Source organism: Dromaius novaehollandiae, chromosome 8 (assembly GCF_036370855.1).
Source record: "Dromaius novaehollandiae isolate bDroNov1 chromosome 8, bDroNov1.hap1, whole genome shotgun sequence".
In the NCBI taxonomy this organism is placed as follows: Eukaryota; Metazoa; Chordata; class Aves; order Casuariiformes; family Dromaiidae; genus Dromaius; species Dromaius novaehollandiae.
The window spans coordinates 34785951-34806599 of record NC_088105.1 but is presented as its reverse complement, the minus strand read 5'-3'; the positions used below and the strand labels follow the sequence as shown (position 1 = coordinate 34806599).

Genomic DNA, 20649 nt, shown 5'->3' with positions numbered 1-20649 from the left:
CCAAAGTTTGCTGCTTTTGTTTCATCTCAATATTGACTGAGTCAGTATTTTCATTGTGTAGAAATACTGTATAGAGTAGAAATCCTTCAGTATATCTTCCACATTCAAATAAATAAAGTTATTTGATTACAGTTACAGTTTGGTATTTTGTGTTAAACATCTTAAATGTCTGATTCTTTCTAACCTTCAAAAGGAAAAATAAATAATGAATATGCTTAATCTGGTTTGACTAATACCTTTACCTCCCTTTAAGACCTTGCTTCTGAAATCAGACTATAACATCTACCACATTTGAGGTGTGGCTGGGATTACTAAAACATCTGAACACGGTTAAAAAGGTGGAAAGCCCATAGCCATTCTACACACTTTCATTTATTGTCTGGACAATTAAAGTACAAATAATTCAAACACAACAAGGTTATGAAAAAAACATTTACAATACTTTCCCTCAGAAATGATCTAAACTAGCAAGGTTAACATGAAGTCATTCATTATAACTAAAGTATACAACTGCCTGGTCCTAAGAAAGATTTTTTTAAATTATTATTATTATTCAGATAGTAAAACACATCGTAGAGAAAAGATTCTGACATGCCTTCCCCACTAATGCTTAGCAAATGCATCAAAACTTTCCCAGCAAACTGCGCTCATTCATAGCAGATGATGTATAAAGGTTTCCCTGAACATTGAATGAGTGTTCCTTTAAACTAAAATCTAACATTGTTAAAGTAAAAAACTGATAAAATTATGATGCAGCCTTTGCTTTAGTTATTTGTCTACTACAAAAGTTTGCCTCTTCAGTGTGAAAAAACAATACTTAGTCTACATGCAGTTAGTGGGTATAGCATGGAAAAAATGCACAAAATAAGCACAAGTTATAAATAACCATAACGTTTTATTACCATTAAGACTAAACTTGTATTGAAAAGATTTTATATAACAAGACAAGAAAAGCAATAGCAAATTTAACTATCAACTAGATTATGCATAGCGAGTAACTGTTTCTAGTACTCAGGGAAGAGCATGACCCTTTTTTGTTTTAAATATATAACCGTACAAAGCACAAACATACTAAAATGATCAGTGCACTGGACATGGGAGAGCACCCCCTCAGTCATTTTGTTCCCTTAGCTCTGTTTTCCCCAATCTGAATTACATTAAAATAAAGACCCAGTTGTTTTCTTTTCTACTGTGCAGTAAGAAAAAATATTCACAACAAACATGACAATATATCAAACAATATTTCTACACAAGTTACCTTGATACCTCTGTCACTTAAGTATCATAAGAAAACATTTTAAGACATATACAAACAAAACTAGCAAAGTGTTACAACTTATAATAAATTAACCAAAAGAAAAAATAACTTTATATATATATATATTTATATTATATATACACATACACACACAACAAAATGACACAATAATATGCTTCTTCCCATAGTTTAAGTAAACAAATAAGTAGACTAGCCAAACTAGCTATATTTGATTTTGGCCATATGCATCACATCGGCAATTAAATAAATAAGTGTTTCAAGCAACATAAACAGTGTTCCAAATGTGCCAACACAGCCCAATTATATTAGCATGGGCTATAAAGTGAATTTGAAAATTCTTAACAAATTTAAAGCAAATGTATTTTTTCTAAACACATTACATTTAACTATGATACTAAGATATGTAAATAATTTTGTAGCACCTACTGCTCAAACCAAGGAAGTTTTTGATCAAAAAATTAATTTTTTAACTTTTGTTCTGCTGATATCCCATACTGATGACTTAAAGAAAAACCGTCTTGCAACTCATCTCCTTGCTTTTGGGTTTTGACTGTGGGTAACTGCGTGCCTGGGAAGAACACTCTCCCGTACTGTATTTAATATTTTTATTACATGCTATGAAAAGATACGAAGATCATCTGTTTGTAGCCCATCCTTCAAAAAACAATCTACTAATCCAGTTTAAAACACACATCTTGATCTCTAAAAAGTTACCAGTGCAGTATGAACATGACAAAGTTGTCAATTTCCCCTAAATTAGCCAGTCAAAATATTTTTTCTCAAATCCAGATTCTCTTGTAAAAATTCTTTATATTTTATAAAAATAGATTTTTCTTGAAACCCATTTTCAGCAAAGAGACCACCTCTTTGGCAACATTGTTAATGTTATTTAAATTGTTATGTCATCAGGTATCCCCCTTTACCCCATTCCCTAACAGAAGACTGTTTAGTTCACATGATATAAAAGAAAAAAGGAAAAATAAAAAAAGTTGCAAAATTATGTTCTTCTTTTTGCAATTTTTATTGTTCCTCTTTAATTTATGTGGGGGGGTTTACCAATCTGATTGGATCAATGTTTTGAAAAGAAGAAAAGAAAAGAAAAATCTTTTTTCTCGCTTTTAATCCCATTAGTTCGTAAAAATTGTTTTTGTTTTATTTTTTTTTCAAATGAGTGAATGGTCATCTTAAAAAGACCCACCTTCAAGGAAGGTAGTAAAACTAGCTGGCCGGGTAAAAATCCCTGCACATTGTTATCTATGTATATTATATTCAACAACGACAGCTATGAAAGAACATTCAATGCATCAAAGGTTTTTTTTTTTTTTTCTAAGCATTATAAAATCCTTTCCTGTTCATCACAGGATATCCAATGTTTTAATACTTAGGCAACACTGGCTTATAAAGTCCATGGTTGAATATAAGCCTTGAAGAGTTTTTTTTTTGTTTTGTTTTGTTCGTATATATATTTATATATATATATTTTAGTAAGTAAGGATATGAAATTCAGGATTTGTGGGTTTTATTGGTTTTAAAGGAAACTTGCAATACTCTGTCTCCTAAACGGTATCCATTAAGGCTGGCAATCGCCATGGCAGCTTCGTCGTAGTTGGTCATGGTGACAAAGCCAAATCCCTTGCACTTGTTGGTGTTGAAATCACGGATCACCTTGACGTTATTGACCGCTCCAAAGGGACCGAACAACTGCCACAGCACGCTTTCATCGGAGTCGGGAGACAAGTTGTAGACGAAGATACACCATCCAGTCCCAGTGTGACCAGGAATATTCATTCCCACAAGGCTCGTCATACCATCAATTGTGATCGGAGAGAACCTACCAAATAAAAAGAGGGGTCTATTCTAAATATATCTCTTGGCACAAAGTACGCGGAACCAAGACTTTAAAATAAATAAACAATCCAACGTTAATTAAGGATCATGATCCAATCCCTGGAAGATGACTTCATAGCCACCTCTGGTCTCTAACTCCTACTTAAGTGGAGGGGAGCTGCACTAAATATAAAGACCAAATCTGGGCATTAAGGCATCTCCCCTCAAGCATAAACCTAGATGTATACAATGATCTAATAAAAGAAATGCTTAAGCACAATCTAGGTCAAAAAGGGCCTGCTCATGCTGTCATAAATACGAGTTCATGTAAAAAGGCCTCTAGCAATTTACCACATATTTCCTTTACTAAAATAATGTAGTTTCAGGGCCATGGAGATCTAATGCTTTACTTTTTACTAGTTTGTGGCGAAAAAACAGACCCCTCAAGATTTATTTTCAAGATTATTACAGCTGAATCTTGACAATGGTGTTTCGTAATAGTAGCCTCCTCTTTAGCTAAAAATACTATTAGGTTTAGGGAGAGCTCTGTAAGTGGCAAATTCTGACTCTCTTCCTAACAGTTCTTAACAGACATACATTGCGCTGTTCACAAAAAAGTCCTAAAGCTGGCCACATATATTAAAGAAGATTTATGCAGCAACTGTTGGGTGAAAGAATGCATAAATCTAATCAGTGAACATTTGCCAACTAATACCTTCATACCGTAAGACTTCACCGTCCACGGCAGGATCCCAGGCTCTTCGAATAGTCAGCAGAGACAGATATGCTTCTACAACATCTAATTTAGCATTATAACTTTTTCCATTGTCTTTTGTGGCCTATTTTCTGAGTTTAAGCACTAAACTGGAAACCTAAAGTCAGACAGTGTGTTTATAGAAACAGAACCATCACAGGATAACGTGGAGGTTGTCTAATCCAACCTCCTGCTCAAAGCACAGCTAACTTTGAAGTTAGAGCTGGCTGCTCAGGGCCTTGGCCAGGCAAATTTTGAAAGTCTCCAAGGATGGGACTAGGCAACCTCTCCAAGCCCCTGCTCTGGGATCACACTCACTGTGAACGATCTTCCCTTATATCCAGTTGAATTTTCCCTGCTGCAACTTGTTACTGCTGCCTCTTGTCTGCTTGCAGTGCACCTCTGAGAAGAGCTCAGCTCCATCTTCCAACGCTTCCTCCAGGTAGCTGAAGACAGCAGTCAGGTGCTAACCCCCAAATTTGCCTTTCCGGAACTTCACAAGGCTCCTGCCAGCCCGTTCCTCCTCCCAATGGCAGCCCTGGCCTGCAGCACACCAACTGTCTCTCCTCTCCCCCCAATTCAGGGTCACCCACAAATGCAACGGAAGTGCATTGCAGCCGTTCATTTCGATTACTAATGAAGACCTTGAGCAGTATCAGTCCTCAAGTTCAACATAATTTTCCTTCCACCAGTTGGATCACAAAAAAAGACATGATTTCTGAAGCTACACTTTGCAATATGTTTTAAAACAACAACTAAATAAAGGAAAAGCCTTAATAAAAAATCCAGTTTCACATGTAACTTGGATGTGGTGAATTTTAATACCCAAAATGAGTAATAATTCCCCAGGATATTTTGAGCAAGGACTGAAGGAATGGAAGGGGGAAAAAAAAAAAAATCTCAGAAGGTAGCTGAGTAGAAAGTTAGCTCTCATGATCTCCAAAATTTCTGCTTTGGCATTTCTAATATTTTCACATGCATTTAGCAAACTGTATTACGCAGTGCTTATTAAATAACTATAAAAGAAGCCACACACTTTGATGACTGCTCCCTACTCTGTTGACTCCTGACGGCACTTTATATGTATATTTGAGAAAACGAGACACTTTGGAATATATATCTTAAGTTGAGGAACATCACTTGGGTGTACCTATACCATAAATGAGCAGGTTGCAAACGCTCACAGCACTGGGCCCTCAGACACACATACAGGTTTGCAAAAACCATTTATAAGAAAATAAATGGCAATCTTCCTACTGAAAGTCACTTTTCGCAACATCCTTTAATTTCTCTCTTGGATACTGAAACTAGCAATATTATCGCAATCGTTCAGCATGGCTCCACTATCCCGTTGTTTTTCCCCAGCTGCTGAAAACAAAGCTAGCTGGACAAGGGCAATTTATACTAATTCTCTTTACCTTAAGTCAAGGTGAAATTTTAACGAAGGCCAAGACTGAGAGCCTATAAATGATATACAAACCAACAGCTTAAATTTCTTTTGAAATTTAGAGATGGGACTTTAAGCCCAATGCTGACAAATGGAAACTGTGCTAGCAATGTATGTAAGCCAGCAAAAAATTGTTTTCTGCAATGTTTAAATTTAATGCACAATGCTAATGTATATACCCAGTAAGTGATGTTATTGTAAAATCTGTACAAAGCACAAAGTCGTGCATGTCATGCTATGCTATATTTTAAGGTTTTGCATTTTTAAGATATGTTTGACTGATGTAAAGGATTAAAGTTTCATATAGTCCACTGGAGAGAGGCTTCCTCCTGGAAACCTTAAGCCATGCAGCTTTCAACTATTTATGTGCCCTAAGCATAGAAGCTGCTGTAATTCCCAAGAAAATATACATGAAACTAGTATGAGTTTATTGACACAAATATTAGATAGTCTACTGCTAACAGCAAAGCCATGAGTTATGCAGGTGATCAGAAATTAGTGTCAATAAAACCTTTGTTCCACATTAGCACATCTCATATTCTACCAGTACTACATGGTTTACATGGAAAAAAACAAAGCCAGAAGAACTACACTGAAGATGTTTCAGAGGCAGTTTCAGAATTTCTTTACCGATACTGTATTTTTGCAACCCCTTGCCTGTAAATGCAGGTTTGCCAGTGCAGCGAGTACAATTGTTCAGGATTTGCTGGGAGGGGAAAATATCTAATTTAAGTCACCTAAGGACTACTACTGAAGAAAAGCTATTGTGATTTTTAAGACTAACATTGCAGAAGCCATCAGTAGACTCCGAACATTAAGAAAGCAGATGCCTAACTTCAAAACGGTAAGTGACTAATTTTCTTGCCATCGGTAGGTCATGTGAAATCAGAAATCAAATTCTCGCTTGTTAGGACTAAGCATCATCTGTCCCGCACCAAAGGCCAGTGAAATTCTGCAGAAGTTGTTAAACATTCAGGGAAAAAATCCCTGAATGAAACAGTCTTTCTGACAGGTACTTGAGCCCCAGAGCTCTGGAAGGTTTTTGGCCATGTATCAAGGTAAAAATGAGAGAGGAGAACGCATGGGAAGCAGTGTGTGCTAAAATCAGGTGGTAATTTCTGACTCACCATATCACCACTAACTATATAGTTAATAAAACAAATGTACTAATAAATTCATAAGGTAGAGCTTCTGGAAAGACACTAAGGCTCTGTTTTCAGCATTATTTTCACTTTTGGAAGTAGTCTTAAGATTTGCGATTTATTTGCATGATAGCTACTGCAGCAGTAGTTAAAATGTGTCCACTACTAGCTACTTTAAAGATATACTTACCATACCATTTACAGGATGAGCTTTAAAAAAAAACTCAAATAATTTTCAAATGTGGCGAGTAGAGCATTTCAGAAGATTAAGTGTTTTCTCATCTTAATTGTGGGGGGATGGCTGGACATCTTTGGGTAACATCAGGAATAAGACTACGTCTTTATTTTGCTGAGAGGTTGGCTTGCGTTGATGTGTGCCATTAGAAAAAACACTAACAGTACGTCAACTCATTTTAGCTATCAGATCAAACATGGAACATATTCATGAAACAGCATAAACGTTCACAAATCAGCTGAATTTTAACACGCGCGTGCACACAAACACATACACATATCCCTATTTTAAACAAACAAACAAACCTCAAGCACCAAGAAATATTTACAACAAATTATCAAACCTGTAACAAAAGAAACTTCGGGCTGATTAAGGTGCACACAGCTATATTTCAGAGTAAACTTGTGAAGAAGGCAGATGTAGGAGAATGAAGATCTTACTGTGATATTTAGATAACAGCAGTATAATCCCATTTTCAGCTGGTAAGCTTTACATTATCAGATCAGAGATTAGTTAGAAACTCAAGTTAATAGTTCTGATTCTGGACAAAGCGCCATTTAGCAGGACAACCGGAGTTAAAAGCTTGTAGCTGTTGCACCTAAACCATTTGAGAAGCCCACCTGTAAATAAAAAAAGGTTGGGGGGAAAAAAAAACCCACAGAATTTGTGTGCGTGGCCTTTAAAGTAACAAAACCAACTGAAGTCCAAACTTAAAAAGAATTTGACATGCTGGTGGAAGAAAAGAAGGAATTAAAAAAAAATAAAGTTAGTGAATTAAAAAAATAAATTGTAGCACCAATCTGTGCCAACATGGACATCTGGCAATCTGTGGAATTCTAATTACCTCTTTACGCCATAGGCCATATTAAGCAAATTGTCCAGCCTGAAAAGAGAAGGAGGGTCTTTGGGTTAATGTCTCACAGATGGCAAGATCGCTCAATGGAACTATTATTAATAGCGTTCCATTTTCAAAGAAGAAACGTTCAACAAGTTTCCCACACATCTAAGGAGTTTAACAACTAGCGGCCTGCTCTGTTAAGTTTCAGATTGTGTTCAAATTTCCGTCACAGCATATAAGGTAATTTTTAACTTGTCTACGCTCTTAATGAAAAACTTCATTTTCAAGGTTTGACGTGGTAAAAAACAAAAAACCACTTTCAATTTGTCTTTCTTAGGCTATATTAGTATAAAATTCTAGCAAATAATTCTACTGTTCACCTTAACGTTTATGGTTAACTGGAACTGGAAAATGTTTTGTTTCTAACTGCTTTAACATAAAACTTTCTTCCCATTAGGATACGTTTAATAATAATCCTTCAGAATATGTCAGTCTAAACGATCACCAAGTTTCGCAGAATGAGTATAAGTCTCTGCTTTACATTGGCGTGCACTACAGTAAGTCCTTTATCCACTGAAGGACTCGGTGATAACCTCAATGGACACAGTTAGCATGCCAAAGATATACTAAATTCATATTTGGTTTTATATCAGTTAGTTAATGACTGACTTTTTCCTATGCTGTTCTTTAATTCATTAGCACTTCTCTACACTGAAAAATCTACATTATTTCTCAATTTCCTAAAGCCAATATGCAACTCAGCTACGCCAATATGTCCAAATATTTCTTTTCCTTTTTTTTCTTTAATAAAAGCTTTTTATTTAAATACTAGGTTGCCTGAAACTAATCCTAAAGCATAGAAGTAACAACAACAGAATGTATTGCTAATACTGGTTTATGTATCAGATGGAAACAGCATATTCAGAATGCAAAGCATAAAACATCCCTGAAAGTACCTAAGGAATCATACCAAAGACTAATACAAGATCTCTTTATACTAAGAGCAGGTATCTCAGGCTAATACATTTAATGATACCACTACTGACTGGAATAGAGTCAGCTTTTTTCCTGCTACCAGTCCACTGTCATTAACATCAAAGTGTAAGCTGCATCAAAACTGTAATAATACAGCAGAAAATAAAAGCATTACCAAAAAAATCAGAAAGAACAGGATAGTAACTGTTCATTTGATTATCAGTGTAACTCTATTCTGTCCTCCCTTTTTCTATGAGACTTCCTGAGATCTGATTGTACAGTACTTCAGCTGTTTTAGTAAATACAACATGACTACTGCTGTCAGCAGATTTTCCTCCTCATTCTCCAGGAAAGAATATTTAATTTTACAAAGAAAACCAGGTCAGCCTACACAACTAAAGCATATTTTCCTGCACAGCACCTGCCCCACACCTTCATCCCTGGCAGAACTTCAGCTCTTTTCCAGGTAATTACCTGAATCTCTGAGCCTGGTGGTGAAGTGGTCCGGGGTAGCGTCTGTTGGGAGACTGATACAGCTGTGAAAGGAGTGCCTGGCTTGTTTTCTGGCTGGGGTTATTGGCAAACTTCACAGTAATTGGTTCTGTAGCACCACTAGGCTTCTGGCCATTTAGTCCCTTTATGGCTTCTTCCGCCTCTATTCTCTTATCAAAACGGATAAATCCCACACCTCGAGAAACACCTGGGAAGTGAAGACATGGAAACAAATAAATACATGTAGAACAGCCTCGTCTACGTAATGAAGCATAAACTGAATGCTAATTTTGACTTAAGAATAGAATACCATGGCTTGCAAATGAAAAAATGCCTATAAAGAAAAATGCCATTCCCCAGCTGTGTTCTTCTCCATCAGACCCTACCATATTTAATATAATGATTTTACACAAACAACATTCGGCATTTTGAGACCCCCTCAATAAAGAAGAGCCAGGTATGCCTCCAAACAGTGACATTTACAGACAGCTAGGTAAGGCATTTCAGAATTTATTTTAAGGCAACAAAATCATGTTGCCTTAAAATACAACAATCAGCAAGCATTTGTGTTTTGCCATTTTCAGAAAACTATGAACGTATCAAGAAAATTTTTTTTAACCTGTGACTTGATCAACCAGAATCCGTGAGGTGATGATGCGCCCATATTGTGAGAATAACTGCTCTAATTCTTTCTGGGTCATTGTTTTTGGAAGGCCGCTGACATACAAGTTAGCATCTCTGATTGATGCTGAACTTGGACGGGCATATGACACCTAGGGATTTAAGAAAAGGAAATGCACATTAGTTAGCTCGTTCTACCCTTCACATTTTAAACGGACAGATTATTTTCCCCCCTTTTACAAGCTTTAATGTTAGCTTGAATAACCCTAGAGTTTGGAGGCTACTTGTTCTGCAAAACCAACAAAACCAGGAAATGTTAGAAGGACAAAGAAGCAGCTAGAGATAGCTTAAAAACAAATGCAAGGGTTTCTTAAGTGCAGGCACAAAATAACTATTGTTCAGAGGTAGATTAACGTGCAACTTCCTACGCAGAGCTTCATAAATTTACCCCTTTGGGCTGTGGGTGTATAGATGATTTACTGTATCTAACATATAACAACTCAGACTATACGTAGCTTTCTGAAGTTCCAGTGGTGCTTTTTTTGTTTTTTTGTTTGAAGTGTCTGAAACATCAGATTATTTGCAGAGTGATCTTCTGTGCTTGCGCGCGCTCTCTCTCTCTCTCTCTCTCTCAGTGTTTTCATCCTGAGCTGGCAAGATCTGCTCTGGATGAACTATGAAGTGCTGGGGAAATTAGACTAAATGAACATCTGCTTGGGGAACTGTATGCTGACACTCATTGTCATATCTGCAATTTATCAGAAGAAGTTCCGTTGCACTATGAGCCCAAAATCAGACCATAAAATATTATGGACAAATAAATGAGAAAATCTAGCTGAGGCACTGCACGTATACTGTTGGAAAATTATTAAATGAACTCTCTCTGAACTGCTGTTCTATCTATGGAAATATAAATCCAGAGCTAAGAGAAAAATAAGATTTATAATTACAGTATGTGCATAAAAGCCCTTCTGCACTTTTAAAATAATACATACACTTAGAATAATATATACATTTAAAGTAATAGAAGTACTTCCTGGATAAAGCCTAATGGCAAACAGTCAGCATGGATCATGAAGAATTACTTTGCAGCACATCTGAAATAGTGTTGGATCCGAACTTGAATATTCTGCACTTCATCCTGATTTATTTAAATATGAACAGATCAGTACTTCTCTGCATTATGTCTTAAAACGTGTCTTGGGAGGAAATGGGGGGGTCCCATCATGAATACAACGCATTCAGCAATTGTCTTCCCCTCTCCTCCAGCCTTAGCCCAAACACAAACGATGTCAAATGGATGTCTTTGTGTTTTATGTGTCAAAGAGTTGTCTTTATCTGCTCCACACCTAAAAATAGATGTTGACTCAACACAGAAAATGATGTGAATGACTAATATTCGCTTCTACAATCCTCTGTACATAATAGAGGCAAACTCTAAAGATTTTACATTTTAAGGTTTTTGGCAACTTTTATAACTTGCATGTTTGTACATAACCTTTTAAAACTAACATTTAGAGAGAAGGCTAAAGAGAGGAGGTGGAAAATTCAGGGAAAGAAACGTGAAAAAGAGGTTAGATGAAACATTTATATCAACAGAGGCAAGCTCAGGTAGCAACGTATAAAGACACCCGCAGAAGCAACAAGCAGAGAAGCGTTCAGAAACAGAGATTAGTGTTTAAATGAAAACTGGGGTGGGAACTATCATGTGCCTTAGTGATTTAGGACCTCATGGCCCACAAACTCTGAGGTGCATGCGAGTCGCACAGTCACGGCTCCCAAACTCCCTGTGATGCACCAAGGCCAGCATACACGTGACACCGCTTGGCTGTTAGGTAACTAAAGATGATGCTGGATGCTTGGGGCAGAGGGAACTAGGGATAACTACACTGTGCTTTCATCTGCAGATAGCATGCATAAAAATACGGTTTGAGGCTGTGCTTGGTTTTGTGGTATTTTATTTTGGTGTCTTCTCATTTGACTCCTCAAGTATGTGCTGCTGCAAAACTATATGATTTGGAGCAGGCTCTGGGAAGACCATCAAGTGACCCAAGATAAAAGCAACCTGGCTGCCACGTGAGGGATGGGATACAAAATCTAGGCCCAGTCTGGGAGATTCACTGTATGTTGTCCAACTTATCCTGGGCCCAAACCAGTACGATTAACCCCCGAGTCTTCAAGAGCATTGCAATCCTGGAGTTAAGCCCCCTCTCTTCAGTCAGAGGAAGGTGTGCCATTGACTTCAACGCGGCCAAGACGGCACTGGAGCATTCAGAAAAGCAGCGCGTCTCTACAAAAATACACTCTGCAAACATCTTACCTTGAGAAGGGCACTGTCAGGTTTCAGACACCTAGAGTTTAACCTGCTTTAGGAATAACAGTTTAAAAAACACTTAGGAGACTTGGGTGGGGGCTAGGGATCTTACCTACTGCTCAAAACTGAGAGCTGCAAAATTAATAAAGTTCCTGGGAAAAGAGCCAGGGGTTTCCTTTGGGTTTTCTCACACTGGCATGTTTATTAACCAAATACCACATTACTGGGAACATGCAAAGTAGGGGGATATGCAAAACCACTCATTCCAGAGCACTAAGCACCTGACCTCTCTCTCTCTCTCTCTAAAATACATATATATACACACATACAACATATATACACACATACACACACCCCTATACCAAAAATATTCTACCCTGTTCTTGTGAATGCCATACAGACACACACTAGACAGATATACTGTGTACTTTCTCACAAATTCATCTACCGAGAGCACCTGTAAACACGTATTGCCGCTCAGATCTAATTTTAATTCCTCCTGCAATCAAACATCCAGGTTGCAGGGGAGACTGGGCCAGAAGCTGCTAAAAGCAGCTCAGCTGTCTTTTTCAAGGAGAAAAGGTTGCGAGCTGAATGGATGCAAGGCTAGTAATGTCAATTATTTATCAGCTTTTGAACCTTTTTCATCTTCCCTCACAGGTCAGTCAACGACAAATCGATTGGTTAGACCGTGTCATCCTGCTTTCGAGCTATTACTCAGTTAGCACTGCGGACTAGGTGTACTCCAGATGTATTAACTATCAAAGGAAGAAACTACCCACCCTGACCCTCCACCACCGCAGAAGTTCCCTGTGATGTAAAAGTTATCAAGGAGATGAGCCAAAAACTCCCATTTTGTCACTGAAACCCGTAAAGCACTCAGTAAGGATGCAGCATTCTTCATATTCACACTTGTCTCCCATTAAGAATCGTTTTTTGCTCACAGCAGTGTTAGGGCCCTATAACGAAATACCACACTGAAAAAGGAAAGAATTTGGAAATCTGAACCACCACAAGAAACCCAAATAAATGAGCTGGATTATGCCAAACTGCTGTTGGCTCAGGCCGTTCTCAGAGCGGAGGAGTTTGTCCGTTCATACGATGGTTGCAGGTCTGATGACGGTGTTATATTTCACCGCATAAGATCATTCTAGAGTTCTTAGGTCAAATTTGCAAGGAAGATAATAAAATATTATCCAATTCATTTTATGGCTCACTAGCCTCCAATGTTCATTTCTATAAATATACACACAGTAACAGTGGAAAAAAAAAAAAAAGCATTTGCTAGGATATTTCTCATCTGACATTGAACACCGGTTAGCTTGTGTAAGTGCTTCTCTTCAGTAGCCCTCTCTTAAGAGACTGCACTGCTCTCTCTGAACGCTACTGGAGACATGCAGGGGCCAGCATTTCATAACTGCCATGGAAATGCACAATTATTTTCAGTTTGTGAGCACGGAAAAATCTGCAAGATAGGGCAGTTATTTTCCCTATTGATTCCTACCCATTTCCCCATGCAGAGGACGTCTTGAAAAATTTCTAACCTCGAGACTCTTAAGAACGTAAATTGATGCAGTCTCGCCCTTGCGAGTCAGCCAGCCTCCAGCAAAAGCACCCAGAGGCATGAACACATCCCATACGTCTTAAAGAGGCAACACTCTTGACACTTAATGGCAGCCATTTAAACGCTGACACTCAACCATTTCACTGCTGCTCATCTTAAAAGATGCTTTCAGCTCCTCTACTAATCCTGGGCTTCTCAAACCTCAAGTCCATCTTTAGACGACTCCTCCCCAAAGTAGGTCTAAATAGAGCAAGGCAGAGAGACCTTGCAGGCTTCTGCCTCCTCCAAAGTGGAGCGGCACCGTGGCTCAGCGACACGACGTGCTCTGCCGGCAGAGCCGCCCTGCCCCTGGTCACAGCGTCTGCCGACAAGCAACCTAGCGGCTCCTGTCTTTTAAAACCAGAACTCCTCTTCTTCGAGAAAAAATACGCATCACGCTCTGCATCTAGTGTTACTAATCTGGGGAACGCGAGACCAGACAGGAGCCTTTAATCAGAGCGCGCTGCATGGCAGCGCAGGCGTCCCCAGGCCACCGAACCAGCCAGCTGACGGCACTTCTAATCCCCGAGACACATCTCCAGCCTCTCGCAGGTGAGGTGCAGCCGGTGTTAAATGGCTCCCTGGGCACCTTTCACAAATCGCTTGTATAACACGTTCCCGCGACAAAGGAAACAAACAACTTCATAACGACCTTAATTCTGAAAGACTCCGCTTTGTCCCTCTGCATGACAAGCCGACAGATGTAGGATTTCTTGCATGATTTTGCATGGGTCACAATTTGTTTCTGCTCGAGGTCCAAATGTGCAAGATGGGGATGACACTTCCTTCCAGCCACAGCCTCTCCTGCTTGCTCTGTTGTAAAGCCCTGCAAGCACCTAATGCCGACGGGCCAAAGAGCTCCACGCAGGTAAGCAAGTGCAATCCTCCTCGCTTCACACACACACAAAACCAGGGAACATGGAAATAAAATTTGCCTAAAGCCAACGATGTAGTAAGGACAGAAAAGAAACTAAGTCCTAACAGCCACTTCAGGGCCCTTGTCCGTGCCCTTACTCTGCAAAAATTCAGGTTTGAGCAACCCTCCTGTGAAAGCTATGCCCGTTGCCCAAATACACACATACGGAAAAGCCCCTGGTCCAGATGCTGAAGACCAAAATCTCGAGTATCTTCACATCTGCAAAATGCACTACTTTCTCCTTTCTCTTGTCCAAGTCCTTGGATGGGGGATGGTAGGGGAGTGACAACGCACTTTACTGTTGAGTGATTTAATGCCATTTTACTGGGATTAATTATGATTGCAGGTAAGATACAATGGTCTATCCCATCATTTCAGGAAAGACGTCCATAGATAATAACCTAGAAGCACTCTGGCTGTATCAAGAGCAGGGCTAAGAGAAATAATTGCTCCTGCTCTGCGGAATGAAAAGGACTCGTTGGCAAAACTGAAGCAGTTAAAAAGAAATCTCGATTAAGAACAGATGCACAAGACTAATAGGTACAGGCGCTCTGGTGCATGCTGAAAGCAGCAAAGCCAAATTGGAATTTGCACAAAACACAGCACTGAAAGGTCCCCTACATTAGAGCGGCTGAATTACTACAGGCACTAGGGTGAAAAAGAATTTGTTAACAAGCACTACAAAGTCCAAAAGGTTACACAGACAGAGCCTCCTCCCAAAGAGCAAAAATACTGTAAACTTAGTTGAGCCTTTCCAGATCTGTGGCATCTTTAAAGCTTCCTGTCCAAGGCTTTATTCTGGGGATCTGCAGTCATAGCAGATGACCCCTCTTCTATGGCTAATGGGCTACCACACAATAGACCAAAATGATTATCTTAATTTTAAAAGGAACTACAGAGGAAGGACTACATCGCAGATCTGCAGCTTGCAAACGCTTGTAATCTAAGTTTCCACGGAAGGAAAGGAGTGCATGCTCTTTTACACCTCCATCCATTACAAGGCTTCACTGGAGCTTAGGAAAACCAAACGCAGCTGAGTGTGTCTAAATCTACCCGATCAGCTGTAAGAGCATGTTGGGTGCTGCACCTGCCCGACTCGAAACGAAACGCTGCATCGCTGTACCAGAGGGTGCCCAGTGCAATCAAACACGTGGAACACTTAAATTCACACTCATCTTCACCACAACACAGGCCCAGCCCCTCCCAGCATCTTCCACCATATACATGGCCAGCGGCCCAGACCCTGCACCTCCCCTTGGCCATAACGCCTTGACCTCCCTACATCTCCGCATCTCCACACGCCCTCCCGACGCTGCCTGGCCTTTCACAACACCCCACTTCTCTGTCAGGAGGAGAGGCTCCATATGGTGGCCGGCCTCATGGGCCAGGGCAGCAGTAGCACCCGCAGCCTGACCTGCCGATCAGCCTGCGAACGCCACAAGCACCGCATCCGTTGCTCTCGTGCCACGTCCCCCGGGAGCCTTCGCCGGCACTCGTGCACGGGCCTGTCACCCGCACGGGGCCACGCGCGAGGCTGGAAACGGGAGCGCGCTGCCCGAAACGGCGAGGAGGCAGCTCTGCAGCAGGGCAGCAGGCGGGGGCACGCCGCACGGAGCCGCGCTCCTGGCACTGCCAGCCTGCCAAGAGCTTTCTGGCCAGAATTCAAGCAGTTGGGTTTAACTTTTCAAGCCCTGAGCAGCGCGGGGCTGGATGGGGAAGGTGCGGTTTCTCTCCGTGGTTTCCTTCGCCGCGGCAGCTCCTGGTTCGAGCAGCGGAGGGTAGCGGGGCTGTAACAGCTTCAGCCTCCCTCCCGTCCTCGTACTGCCAGCGTCTGCTGCAAGCGCCGAGCGGGACTCGAAGGCAATCTTTTCTCTCGACTTTGCAAGATGGATGAAATTTGAGATGGCTATTATTTGGTTATCCTGTAGTGATGGTCTGTAATTTTGCGAATAATTACAAGAATTAGCATGGACGGATTTAGAGACTGAATTTTGTAAAAATACCTGGCCGTTTAGAACAATGCCAGAGAAATAAAAATAAATAGCAAGAGCTGGGAGTAGTAGTGTTACTAATTTCTATTTCCAGAAAAACCCACAAAAATATTTCCCCCTAGTCCTATTCACTGCATTTTAAACTAGCACCATCCTGCCCTGTTGATCAAAACAAATGAGAGCAAGGCAAGAGCAAACATTTTGAACTAACAATAGGAAATGATAAATATCAGTAGTTACATTCCACATTAATTATTTATTTAACCGAAAATGTATAATAATTTGAGATGCAGAGAAAACCTCTGGCCATAGTGGAATGATCCTGTTTGTTTGGTATTTAATCACCTTACGGATTTGATAAATTTAAAAAATCAGAAGAAATCAAGGGCTTATTAGTTCAGCTTGGACTCTCTCTTCTCACTACGGACGCTTCCTTTTGGTCTGACAGTTGTCACAGCATGCTGTCCACTTCTGCGAGGGGAAAAACAAACCAACCTATTTCTCCAGAGACAGAAAAAAGGGAGGAGAGGGGGGATCCAAGACTGCACTTTAGGTGATCATTCGCTCTCTTTTTGCTTTCAAGCCTCCTTTCAAAATCCTATTCTGTCCCTGCTCTAATGTCCTCCAACATGAAGTCAGATCACCTGAATCGCCATGCAAACTGTAAAATGCTTCCTTCGCATCCTTTCAGATGCTGCTGTTTTTCCGGTGCAAAGCAGCACAGCTTAAACAGTCTATACCCCATGCATCACACATCTTGTTTTCTTTCTGATATTTGATGCAACTGAATTGCTAGGCAATCTTCAGCAGCAGCAGTGACCTTTCATGTGCTTTTATGGATGGGCAAATTTAATTTCTAAAAATAGATTCCATTTCTGGAATATGCATTTACTTCAACACATGCTGTATCTTCACTCATTCCAAACTATTTTGTAGAATTATGTAAAGCTTTAGCTGTAAAAATAAAGTGAGGTCCCTTTCCCTCACAAAATGATGATGATGATGCTATGAAATGGCGTAAATAAAATATGCGCTATGATCAGCTAAGGAGGAACATAGCATGTATAACCTATTACCACCACGCGCATAACACTCCCTTCAATGCTTTCCCCAAACAGATATTCTGTAAATAGTCACCTCTCGACTTTGACTTGAAAGGCCATCATTGACTTAAATAAAATGCACATAAATATTTTAGCTGCTACAGTGAAAAGGGATTATTTATTGCAACACAATAATAAAAAGAACATTTCTTCAGTTATTTTAGTCTGCACATCTGAGTGCAGACTGTGCCTAGCTGTTTTGCTGATCCTGCTATAAAACCAGTTCCTCCTGTGAATGCATGGCTATTTTGCAAGGCGTCAGGAAAGAGAGAGAACATTAAGCTGCCACAAAATGTTACAGAAAGTAAAAGGACAGGATTTGGGGACGCATGCTGAACTTGGAGCTATTTAAAATCTCGCTCTTTTTGAACAGGAATTGAGCCTTACGGGGTCAAAAAAATGAGTGCCAATATGCCCCCAGAGCCACCTCCTATGCAGCCTAGGCGCAAGGGAGAGCAGAGCACAGGCAGGGACCGTCTCAGCAAGCAGAGAGGGAAAAGCCAGCCGGGCCAAGGTGACCGGGGAAGTGGAGGTAATCTGCCCCTGCAAAATGGCTTTCACAGATTATCGCTTCCACAAATTTCTATCAAAACAGCTTCCAAACAGAAAGGTAACCAAAGAAATACAAGCTGCGGAGGCACTGCTACGCAGCGTACTGCGCACGGTCAGAGGCCAAGGGCCTGATCTATCTGTCGATACGACATTACAGATTCATTCTTGGGCTTAAAAGCAAACTACATGCATGAAGCAAACAGAATAAAAGTACTCCGTACTTTTACAGTTCAGTGTTATCCTAGTACTTAATCATTTTTCAACCTAAAAAACAAGTATGTACTAACCAAATCACTTTCCACATGCTCTTTATGAGAAGCTTTTTTTAATGCTTAGAAAGTGCACTTTTTAATAAACTGTAAAGGGCATCTAGCTAGAATAAAAGCAATAGGCTCTGAAAATTTAATATAGTAAATCCATGAATTGGAATACTTCAGCCTTACAATGAATCACAGTGAAATGCCAGAAAGGGGACTGTGGGGGCAACAGACAAGCTAGCAGAGTTTAGCAGCACTGAGTATAATTTCTTACTGCTTTGCAAGACTTTTGAATTTAAGTGTAGTCTCCTCCAGTGACCGAGGTGCTGTCGGGAACGTTAAAAATGTGATTCACAACTCCGTTAACGTGAACATTGGGAAACCTCCATCCACACCACACAGTACCCAGGGAAGCAGACCTAATTTAATAAGATTTCTAAAAGCAATAATATGATTACAACAACAGAAAAAAAAACATGGGGGCAAGGTGAGGCGGTAAGATGCCGTTCTGCAATTTGTATTGGAAGTTGCTGATTAAACATCCATGTGCACAAAGCCTGGCTATTTAAAGCAAAAACTGCTTTGGGTTAGTTTTAGGCGACCTTGTAAATACTTATTTAAAAAGTTGTTTTACATACTATGCATTTCTTCCCAATCACTGAAGAAATTATGCAACTCCTGTATATGTAAAGTCAGATCAATCTCTTGCTTGTTAAATTTTAATAGCTTTCAAGAGCCCAACAAAATTTCATGTACTCTATAAAAGTCTGCTAGTTATTAATAAGCATAAAACAAACCCAAACCTAATAAACTACCTGCTGTATGATTTAAAGTGAATTAAAAAAATTACAGAAAAAACATTCTTCAAAGATGTTTTAGCACGGCAAGTTCCTAACTAATACAAAACTTTCACTGTAAAAGATAAAGCTACTCTGGAAGGCGTAATAGTTTAATTTTGTTTTATTCAGGGTGCATAAGAGAAACTAAAAAAAAATTTTTGGGGGGGGGGGTTTGGATTCTGTTTGTTTGTTTTGGTTTTTATGTTTGTTTTTTTGTAGCTTACATATCTCCTGTTGCCCTGGAATACCACAAATACAACAGCACTGCTTTCGCTCACAAAGCCAAAAAATGAGATGTGAGGAAAAACAGATATTTTAATCAACTTTCTCGCTGCTCAGCTTTCCACTGCAAGTGGAAACTGCAGAGTCTGAGCATTACATTTCCACCTGCAGCAGTTGATAAGATGGCAGACCTTGCTGCTTTACCTTATATATTCTTATAATTTTTTCTGTATATTAAACTGTGTAAAATCCTGCTGTGAACATTTGGTATATGGTGCGCACACACACACACGGGATGGACCTGTTCAGATGTTTGGAAATACTGTTCTCTATATGATCCATACGATTAGTCTCTCTTCATAACACTCAGCTCAACACTATTGTTCTTGACTAATCAGCCAATCCAACCAGGAAAAATCTTTTTGAAACAATCCCTAGAGGTGCACAAGAATTCAACAAATATTTTTGCCTTAGGAAATAACACTCTCCAAATCACAATCTTTAGTGAGAAAGGGTAAGTACAACTAAGTTATTGGCCATACAGTATCTTTTACAAGATATAAAACTATTGACATAATTGTACAGATATTTTCAGAAGTAAAAATTCTATATATACTCTGTGATTTTTTTTGGCTTTGAAATAGAAATTAAATACAGAAAAAAATTAAGGAAAATAGCACAAATCAAAAGCCGGCATTCTAAAATGATCAAAGCTATTTCAGTTAATCTGAATCAGATTTGCTATTTGTTCTCCTTCAATTTTTTCATTCACTGACATTCTTTAAGCCTGATTATTTGTCAGAATTTGGGATGGGGAAATTTTCTGTAAGCTGTTTCAAAAAAGCTTCATCAGCCATGCAGCAAAAAACGTGACAGTGTAGAAATTTGCTTTTCTTGTGAGACCACTAAAGAAGGTCATTAAATAACTAATGGTCTATTACAACAATGAAATGAGAGACTTCAGTGGGATCGCTAATCCCTCTAGCTTTTAAAAGAATAAATCAAACTAAAGATGGGAAAATTGAAAAAATATATTGTTTTTTTAAAACAGTACATTTTAACTTGAGAGAAACATGCTTTCAGTATCTGACAATGACATGAGTGTCACTGAAAAAGAATTTATGTCAAGTTATTTCTCATTAAAACCACCAGAAGAAAATGTGTAATTGTTATTTATGAACAAGCCATCATGTATTTCACCTCTGTTTATATAACAGTATCACTATGGCTGTTTTATTCTAC

General features: G+C 39.4%; 1 protein-coding gene across 6 annotated transcripts in view; it reads right to left on the bottom strand.

The window, feature by feature from the left end:
* Positions 1-352: 352 nt before the first annotated feature.
* ELAVL4 (ELAV like RNA binding protein 4) overlaps positions 353-20649 on the bottom strand; it is a 67539-nt gene continuing 47242 nt past the window's right edge. For 5 of the 6 annotated variants that reach the window (XM_026112561.2, XM_026112559.2, XM_026112563.2 and 2 more), the window contains exons 4-7: positions 9609-9762; positions 8972-9197; positions 7529-7567; positions 353-3110 (exon numbers count right to left, since the gene is read on the bottom strand). In XM_026112561.2, coding sequence (XP_025968346.1) covers positions 2783-3110; positions 7529-7567; positions 8972-9197; positions 9609-9762 — 747 coding nt within the window. In that variant the 3' untranslated portion in view covers positions 353-2782. The remainder of the gene's footprint in view (positions 3111-7528; positions 7568-8971; positions 9198-9608; positions 9763-20649) is intronic. The other variant, XM_026112560.2, reaches the window with a different exon arrangement.